This window comes from Solanum dulcamara, chromosome 12 (assembly GCF_947179165.1).
Source record: "Solanum dulcamara chromosome 12, daSolDulc1.2, whole genome shotgun sequence".
NCBI lineage: Eukaryota > Viridiplantae > Streptophyta > Magnoliopsida > Solanales > Solanaceae > Solanum > Solanum dulcamara.
The window spans coordinates 32,180,705-32,191,444 of NC_077248.1; the positions used below are offsets into that span (position 1 = coordinate 32,180,705).

The 10,740-nt window shown below is 34.7% G+C and overlaps 1 protein-coding gene across 1 annotated transcript; it reads right to left on the reverse strand.

Moving 5' to 3' along the window:
* Positions 1-6,058: 6,058 nt before the first annotated feature.
* Positions 6,059-7,080, reverse strand: LOC129875706 (uncharacterized). Its single transcript, XM_055950972.1, has 3 exons — positions 6,882-7,080; positions 6,523-6,710; positions 6,059-6,415 (listed from the first exon to the last, which is right to left on the reverse strand). The coding sequence occupies exons 1-3, from the start codon at positions 7,078-7,080 to the stop codon at positions 6,059-6,061; spliced, it is 744 nt and encodes a 247-aa protein (XP_055806947.1).
* Positions 7,081-10,740: the final 3,660 nt, after the last annotated feature.

The window sequence follows — 10,740 nt, forward strand, 5'->3', positions numbered from 1 at the left end:
TTGCGAATTTCCCTTTTTGCCCCTAGCTATTCTTAATATTTCCACTTTATAATTTTCATTAGCAATTTGTGTGCTAAACAAAATAAAAATATGGCCTTATTTTTAACTTCCTGCAGTTTTTCTCGAATTATCTGAAATTACCAAAATGCAGGATATAACAACTACAACCCGAGCCACATTCAACTAGAATCGATGAATACACTTTCGAAACCAAGAACTAAGTGATACAGGATCGATAGAAGAATAGGACATTATGGGGTAAGGTTATCAGAGTTGTGTTACTACCTAGTTAAAGCTCAAACTATCAGACTCAAGTATGCTATATCAGTCTATAGGGAGCTAAGCTATCTGAAATAACATCGAAGAAGTTCTAAGGACCAACGGTACCAAAATCACGCAAGTCTAAGGAATACTAGTCTAAGCCTAGACTAAGGCCAAACATGCTTCCAAAGATATCAACCAAAGGATCAACACACAACACAAAGTATGGATGATCAACAATAACGGGAGACATACTTTAACAGTCCAAAAATTTCCTAAAAATAAAACCTTGGACATGAATTCTAGAAATTTAGCATGCTCAATGCCTAAACCCCTCCAAGCTCCTACAATTCAGTATACAAATGCCTAAACAGGCTCAGTCTAAAGAAGAAAAAACCGTAGCCTACTTGTATGCTGAGCACACATGCTCCAACTCAAGGAATCAGAGCTTTTCCCTTTTGAACAGTCTTCAAATGTTGTCACGCTATCAACAATAGAATCACAAGTGTCAATATGGTCGTTATGGAACTAAAATTATTTAATTCAGAGACAAGCCAATTTTAGAGTCAAAATTAGGAATTATGGGACTTGCTCTGCAACTCATTGAATTGACTCCGAAAATAGGTTCTAAATACTACCTCAGCTTATGTTCCAAACAGGAACACAATTCACACGCAAAAATTAGCTACAACCAAACATGCAATGCAATCCCAATGTTAAGCTAAAAATAAAAAGAGACAATATTTAGGGATAGATAATTTCCAACTATGAAGCAACCACGATCAAAACAAATTGCACCACGATGTTACTTGCAGAAAACCCCACAACTTAGCCCCAAGAATCGTTGAAAATAGAGCTGCAATGGTCAAGAAAAAGGACCTCAAAATTCAACACACTTCCCACTCAAAAATGTCAAATACAACAGCTAATTTCGTATATTTACCTTACATAAATCATCCTCTCAAGATTCCGAGCTCACCAACAGATTCTTCACAAAATTCTCTTGAAGTTAGACCTTTGAATTGCCAAAATTGAGCTAAGAATGAGATATATATCATCCTTTGAAATATGATACAAAGCTGAAATGTGTGGCACTTTATTCAAGGTAACAGGCCAAACATTGGGTTTCGCAAACACGGCCTAAGAGGCCCGTGAATGTGGAGGTCAGGAGGATTGACCTTCGGAAGGCAACCAGAGGTCCGCGAATGCGAAGGCAAAGGAAACAGACCTCCGTGAACGCGGCCCAGACCCCGTGAACTTGGAGAGTAAAGGCCCAAGCCTCCGTGAAACGCGGCCAAGGACCCAAAATTTTGGAGAGAAATTCCTCCTGCACCAGATATGAGCTGAAATGCTGATTTTCACCATGTTCAAATACTCCGACTTGGTTCTCAGAATTCATTCGGAATTCCATGCGTGCAAACGAGATATGTTACCCCATAAAATTTAATGTTCCGAACTCAATGGTGTAGTTAAAATTTCTATTCGAGGTCATTATGATTGAAATTGAGTCCCATACCCAGTGCTATTTTGAGCCTAATTCCACAACGATCCTCGGGATTAGACCGGAAGCCTCGGGAAGTGAACAAATAATTATTCTAGACCAAACTCGACGAACTAACTGAAGTGTCAAAATTTTCATTCAAGTGTTTTTTCCAAAAATATTGACCACAGTCAACCATAGGTCAAATTTCAAAGGCAAAAGTGCCAAATGGCCCCAAACCTGTATCGATTATCTCGATATTCGTGCTGACCATGCTATTAGCCTTATTTGTCCATATCAGAGATGATGAAACCATCAAAATTTCATTCTGAGGTCATTTTCCTGAAGTTATGACCGAAGTCAATTTTTCAAGTTATAAAAGCTCCAAAATAGGAAAATGGGCCTAAAACCCAAACGAACGACCAGGCGATCGAACAGTCAGTGCCAGCTAGTCATAAATGACTTGGGGTCGCTACAGGTGTACTCTAAACGATGAAATGAATGCTTTATTTCTAAAATGACCTGTGCGGGTCATTACATTGGTGTGCCTAGTGATGCTGAGTCATTGAAAAATGATGTGTGCTTTGTTGTTGAGAAGTCGGAGAAGTTGAAAGGTTAGACAAGTACCGAACAAGACTCTGATGTTGGGGTTGTTTTTGTTTCAATGTGCGCATCTTCTCTTGATGCTATTGAAAAAGAATACTATAAGAAAAAAAAAAACTAATGCGACTGCAAAAGAACAAGATTTTGTTGATGAAATTTTTGGTGATATTAGAGAGTCTTAATTAGTAGCTATTACCTAAGTTGATGTTGATATGATTATGAATAAATCTAATGCACTTTTGGGTGTTGCTGGTGTTACAGATATTGATTGTGAAATTGGGGGGGTGTTCGGAAACAACTATTATTGTTGAGTCTGACATTGGTGGGGTTTTGAAAACATATGTTGTTCCAGATGTTGTTATAGGGAATGAAGCTGCTGCATCTTTAAATATACCAATATTGATAGAGTGTGTATATGATCGTGATATTACAGATGGTTGCATTGATTGTGAAGGTGGCCCAGCTTCTACTACTGCATTTTTACCGAGTATGATTGTGTTGCTCCTGAGTGTCTCATTTCCGCATGCACTAAAGTAGTGGAGATTTGTGATGATACAAAGACTCCAGTTGCACCTCGATTAGTCAGGAATAGACATCTTGGTCCGTCACAATAGTCACCATTTGTTGCTGGATCTGTACTCAGTGAGTTGGGTTTCGTATCTGTGAAGCGTATGAAAGGCATATTCCCATTGATGCCAAGTATTACATTACCTGTTGACCCTTTTATTTAGTATTCGTTCAAGTTTTGATGCATCAACAAACCATGGGTCGGTGTGTGTCATATACCAAATAGGAGCCAGTTGTAAAAGTTCCCACCACCTGTTGTGGTTGGTGGAAAAATCAGAAGAGACTACGAACCGTGGGACCTGATCAGGGAACCTGATCGACCCGGTCCAGCTGTAAAAGCTGCCACCACTTGCTGTGGTTGGTGGGCAACAACTGAAGGACAGATACGTCCAGCCAATCAGAAGGTACTAGGTTGTTTCGTCCATATGCTAAATACTATCTTTAGGACATGAAACAACTTAGTTTTCATACATCACATTTACAAGGAAAAAGGAGTGTGTGCTCCAAAGAAAGAACACTTCCTCAAAGAAGCAGGGGACCTGATCGAGCTACTATTGAAGAATAGTTTTTAGGTTGTTGCTTTGTTGTAATGTTGAGTCTTGTGTGCTAAATATTGTAAAATCAGTTCCTATCATATAAAGGAATATTGATTATTTCTCTTTGTATTGTGTCATTGTGACTTCTTTGCTAGAGTTAACATTGAAGTGGTTAGAAAAATCTACATTAACCTAGGGGTGGTTATGTGGTGGGCAATAGTATTATTGCTTAGTTTCCGAGTCATTGCTAGAGTTAGCCTTAATCGGAGTGTTGAAAGTCTACGTCAACTAGAGTGATTTTGGGGTAGTGGGCAATAGTCATATTGCTTAGGCTCGAAGTCTTGTGATAGGGTATTGCAGGCATAGGGGTGAAGAGGATTTGTATCTAGTTCCATAGGTTGTAATAGATCACTTTTCTCTTGCATCTAGTGAATACTGGTTGGAAATCCTATTGGACAGGTCGTGGTTGTTTCTCCCTTGAGCAAGAAATTTTTCCACGTAAAACTCTTGTCTTGTTCATTACTTGCATTAGCTGTTCGTTTCTTGAACATTCTGTTAATTGATTGTGTCAAGGGACCTAGTCCCCTGACTTGTGTGGTGGACGTATATATTCTATCAATTGGTATCAGAGCAGGGCTCTCTAATCCGCTAACACCCAGAGAGATTTCTATAAAAGAATGGGTGCTAGACTGAATCTGGAGGAAGGATAATCATCTACAAGACTCCCTCGTTTCAATGGCCAGTTCTATAGCTAGTGGTCTTTCTATTTTTTGTTTACTTTTTTAACTGCTTTGTCTTATTTTTATGCAGTGATTGTGGTTTTTTGTTACGGCCTTTGCTGAGTACTTCATTGAGGGTCTGCAAATTCCTGCTATTATGGAAAAGTGTGGAATTGATGATATACGCTCGAGATATGGCAAATTGTTGTGGGATTATAGCAGAAGCAAGCAGATCAATGGCGAATGCAGTGACTCTTAAAATCTTGAAAGGTTGGAAAAACACAGTCGTGGAAAGAAGCGGAAGGCCTAGGAGTATTTAGTTTAGTTTTTATGTTAACCAGTAGTGAAATGTTGAAGTGGTAATATGTAGTTTTTACGCTTTAAAATTCTGTTGCATTATGGGAACTTTACATAGATGTTTTTTAAATATATGTGTATATAAATGGGGTTATCATTGAATGATTGTTGAATAAACTGTGTTTATGTAATGAATATTTTGTTTGTACATGAATGGTTGTGGAAAATCCTAATGATACCACAACAATAAATATACACTGTTATAGTATCACCAAGTAATTAGTTTGTGAACAATTAACCCGTAATGATACCACTACAACATATGAATATATTGTATTGGTATTATTAAAAAGACTATATCTGATTTTCTCCGTGACATGAATATTTGTGAGAAATATTAGTGATACCACAATAGTATATATATAGTGTTATAGTATCTAGTGATGAGTAGTTTGCGAACAACTAAATCTTAATTATAGCATTACAACATGTGAATATTGTTACATTGTCACTAAGTACAATGAGTAGTTTGTGAAAAATAAAATTTTATTACTACTAGTACAGGGTATGAATATACTATCTTGATATCATTAAGGATTTTTATACGTGTTCACTTTGTACATGAATCCATGTGGAAAACCTTAATAATACCAACAGAATATATATATACTCTACCAGTATCACTGAGTAAGGAGTAATTTGTGAACAACGAAACCTTAATAATACCACTACATCATATGAATATACTATATTTGGATTATTAAGGAATTTCTGTCTGATTTTCTATGCGGCATGAAAGTCTGCGAAAAATGTTAGTGATACCACTAAAGTATATATATACTGTTTTAGTATTATTTAGCAATGAGTAGTTTGCGAACAACTAAACCTTATTGATACCATTATAACATATGAATATATTGTATTGGTATCATTAAGGAAATAGTATATATGAGTCCCTGTGTGAAATGAGAAAACAACCACATTATAGGAACAATGTAAATCTTGTTCTTGAATTTGAATATGCTTAAAGCATTTGAAGTATATAACAAAGTGTTCGTAATGTTTGGCTAAACGAAAATAAGCAGCAGTTCAATTTTTCTTTGGAATCCTTTTACAGGTCCCTCGGTTGTGTCCTTGACCTTCACATCAGGATCATGTTATTTTTGTTCGAGCAAAGTATGATTCAAATCCTCTTTCCTTTTTGTTTTCTAGGCCTTCCTGGTGGGATTTTGGCATTTGGTGGCAGCACCTTCTGTGATGACACATTATCAGGAATTTGACACATGCTTTTGTTAGGTAAAGGATGAGCTGGTGCCTCATATGCTTTATTTAAGAAATCCCTTGTATAGTAAGGGGAGCAATTCAATATGTGTATTTGTTAAGGTGGACTTTTGTCACCACTGTCATTGCTTGTGCATATGGAAATTCATTTGCTTGAAAGTTTCAACATGTGCTAGTCTTTTTATGAAGGGAGACAATGTGTTTCATCTGACCATATCTTACTGAATGAACAAATTGAGTAGAGGGGGTGACTTGTATTTATGCCAAAAAAGTAAAATTTAGTAGTCGACTGAAATTGTAACAATAACCAAGCTTTACAGTATATGTAGATCGTTACAGTATCTTACCGCCATTGTCTGTTCAATCTTTGAATCTTTCAACAAGGCTTCATACTTGTTTGTTAATGTGATGTTTTCAAATTTGGCAGCATTACCGTTCGTGTAATCCCACCTCTGGACCATGTTTGTCATAAAATCTTGCAAATCAATAACTGGGAGCTCTCTTGCATACTTGTTTGATGCATTTACTGATTCAACTATATTTGATGTCATTGTTGTTGTTCGATTTGCTGAGCAATGAGACCATGCCCATTTATGGTATTCAACATCTTTCAAGTAAGATTTTATCCTTGGATCAACAACATCTAATTCTTTTATAAGATTGTTGCATTCCTGAACATTGTATGCTCTTGACAATGCGTAGTAGATGTCCTTGATATTTTTTGCATTCTTTTAAAATTTTCCCTTCACGTTGTTCCACAGATGAAACATATAAACACAATGAGGGACTGCGGGACTGCTGTATATACACTTCCAGCTGCTTTAGCTATACTCTGATGTCTATCTGAGACAATGCACATCCCATCCCTTTGTGGATATATCTCTTTTAAACATTCAAAGAACCATTCCCAAGATGCATCATTTTTCGAGTCAACAATACTATAACCAGTTGGTATAATTTGTCGTCCTATGTAAAGCAGTGTGTTAATTTTAGCAAGAAGATTGTAGAAAATGGAAAAAAATATTTACAGTAAGAAAAAATTAAGTCAGTACATCATGATATTGTGTTAGCATATATATACTCTGCATGTATCACAGAGTGGAAATATGATAAACTGAAGGGGTGAACATTTATTACCTTGCCCATCTTGTGTTACAGCAGTAAGCATTTCACCCCTGTATATTGCTTTTAGAAAGGTACCATCCACCACTAATGTAGGTTTGCAATAGTTCCACCCTTGAATAGCTGCATTTAATGCTATGAAGAGATACAAGAAAGAGCCATCGCCTTCGGCGTCTAGCCTTGTAACTATCCCTGGATTTGAGTATTCCAACATGTATAGGTGTTGACACTCAATTTTGATCCTCTACAATGTAAATTAGTTATCGAGGTTTTTTTATTTTAAGCAATTTGAATAATTACTTTTAAATCCAAAAAATATTTTCAACCTATTTTAAGTAATTTTGTCATTTTATAAATTTTGAATGATATAAACATTTTTATATGATTATTAGCTTTTATAAATATTCAGAAATGATCTCAAAACGTTTTGTTAATTATTTTAGTTTAATTATAGTTTATATTTTTAAGATAATTAGTTTAAAATTAGGAAAAATTACCTATTTACACATGTTATATTACCATATTTACTAATATTCCCTACCATTTGTAAAAATCTCAAAAATCCTTTTTTTTAACTCTCTCTCCATCTCACAGATACATCACATTTTACTTCTCTCAACTACCCTTAATTCACGCCTAATTTCAAGCTTGAGCTTCGGTAGTTTTTTTTTTTGAATTTCAGTCCAATTATTACTCAATTTCAAGCTTCTAAGTAAGGTATATTCAAGTTTTTTCCTTATCTGGAATCTCACTTCAATCTCACCTCTTTCGATTTCCATTGATTTCTTCTGTAATTTTTTGTTGTTTTTAATCTTATTGTTCACTGATACATATGAAATCTACTCCATCTTTTAGTGTTGGTCTCACACAGTTGAATAAAAATCAAGGAATTCTTGTTTCACCGGGTTCTGATTCATTTTGGGAAGGATACCACGAGGTTAGATCCAAACATCATAATGATCGAGTAGTTATGTATAAGTTACGTGCAAAATTGAAGTCGAAATCTCTAGTTCAACATGCACCCAAAGAAGCAGACAAAAAGATTGAAGGGGTTACAACACGCCCTAATCTCCCAAAGGTATGAGCTTATTTAAGCTGTTTTCTGTTTTTTTTTAAATCTCAATTTTTCTGATACATTTTAATGTACCCTTCTTAGTGTTCCTATTTTGATACTTAAGCTTCTGATATGGTTTTGTTATTGTTGTTCTGATACATAAGGTCTAATGTTTTTTTATAATTTTCTGATACATCAAGTACTAATCAAGATACATAAAGCGTTTATGACTTTTGCATTATTTACGATACATTAATTTCTGCTTTTTCTATTGTTTTTGAAATCTAAAGAAAAACAAAGTGTCTCATATCAATATACATAAGCTCTATATGTATAATGATTAGCCATACATCTGATTCATAAGGTCACTTTTGTATCATCTAATCTAATGTATCATATTAGATGTACAATGTATCAAGTTCAAGTTGTATTTAATCATTTTTTTGTCAATGCAGGGACTGAAGTACGTCATCAAAAAGATCTCTTTCCACTCTTTGAGATTTGGCACTACATATACAACTAATTTTATTGATGATTTCAAATGATCAATAGGTGAAGAAGCTATACAATTATTTAGGCTAACCATCTTTGGTCACTACCTAGATATGCCATAGTATAATTTTCAAGAGAAAATCATCAAATGCCTCTTACTTCTTGAGGTGGAGCAAAAAAACAAAGAGAAATTGCACATTCGTCACATGCAGGATAATGTACTCCAATTCACAATCAAGAAATTTGCTATTATTACCAGTTTGCGATGTACCGTAATATCAATGAATTTTGGTATCCAGATGCACCAATAAGTAGATTGTTGTCTAGATATTTCCCTAGTGTAAAAAATAAGGTAAACAAAGAAAGTTTCATTCAGCGTTTTCTGATTGGAAGATGGGAAACCAATGAAGACGCAGTTCAGATGACCATTTTCTACTTCATCCACACTTTTGTCTTTTCTCAACTAGGTGATTCACCTATTTCTATTGATGATTTTAAGATGGTAGAGGATGGTAGATATGAGTAATTCCCATGGGGTAAAATAGCATTTTTCAAATTGATGAAAGGAATGAGGCAAGAGTTTTCCACTATCAAACAAATATATCATTTGGGCAGCATGCCATAAGCTTTAAATGCATGGATTTATGAATGTGCATCTCAGGTGCCTTCTAAAATTGCCATAAGAGTGGGGTAATCAAATTCCTAGAATTCTTAATTGGCGTGTTGTTGAGGTCAAGCCAAAATTCGAGACCTTCATGTCTAGCATTTTCAGTGAGGTATATTTCATGAAATCATTTTCATACTTATATCAAATATATATACCATCTGTGGCTTATTAAATGTATTTTAAGATTATTCATTTTTCAATTATGTAATGACTCATTATACATAACATTTATGATACATTCAATATAGTCTTGAATCTGATACAATAGTATTTGTTCTGATACATATGATTTCTGTCATGAACTCATGATTCATAATGATTCTTGTTTTTGTTTTTTCTGCTTTTCAATTATTTTTTTAGTATCCCTGCTCCAATATTATGCCAACTCAAGATGAAATGGAATCACTTGTCATTCCTGGCAGTTAACATCCTACTGAAGCTCCTACATCAACTGCCAAGGTCAAATTTACGGAACCTCAATAACTCCCTAGATTTGAGGACTTTTCAACAAAATCACCCACAGAATTATTAAGAGTATCCGGTCATGTTGCTGATACATCTTCTCCACCTCCTCCCAAAAAAAGGAAGACTACCCCTGGTAAAATATTCATTCAAGTAGAAACAGCTAACATACACAAGGATGTCATACCATCAAAGCCATCAAAAAAACATGTTTCTACTACTACAGAACCAGCGGCAAAGTTAGTGGTAGGCGGGAATCTTCCGATCATTCGAAGCAAATTATTCATGTGGAATTCAAAGTACTAAAGAAGTCTATAAAGAAGTCTCTAAAGACATACGTAAGTTATTACTATAAAATTTAAGACACATAATATACTTTTAATAAGTTGATACATTCTGATTTTTTATATTATTGTATTAAGATTGACCGGAAGTTCAAGCAACTAGAGAATAAAATTGATTCAAATCATACCGATCTCTTGAAATTCATTGACAATATAGTGCACCACATGGCTGACACATTATCTCCAATTAAAAAAGATGATTTTGTTCAACCATTCCATGTGGTAAAAGAACAACAAGCACCTATTGTATTGGAGGAGCACAATGATCCAAATAAATCTGATCCCCCCTAGCAAATGATCAATCTTATGTTCAAGAAGATATTAAGGTAGATACATCACGTAGTTATTGATATTTCTATTTTGGTATACTTTTAAACTACTGGATACATTTCATTTTCATATATCATATCTTTAATTTTCATTGTAATTGTCACTCTCGTAAGTATATGTTATTATAATTGTAGGATGCAAAACCATCCAAGACAATGCAAAAAATGGATGATGTATCAGAATATTACATTGTATCAGATGTTGTAGAATCTCTTCAACAATATTTTTCTACTGATACATTAAAGATAATGTATCAGAACCAAAGCCATGACCAATCTGATGCTACATAGCTTTTGTATCTGCTAAACCTGTGATGCTATATAGATCTTGATACATTTCATTTTCATATATCATAAATAAATGTTATTATATTTGCAGGAAGTAGAACCATCCAACACGATACAAGAGGTGGATAATGTATCATAGCACCACATTGTATCAGATGTTGCAGAATCTCTTCAACAACATGTTTCTAATGATACATTAAAGGTAATGTATCATAACCAAAGGTATTAAAGTTAATGT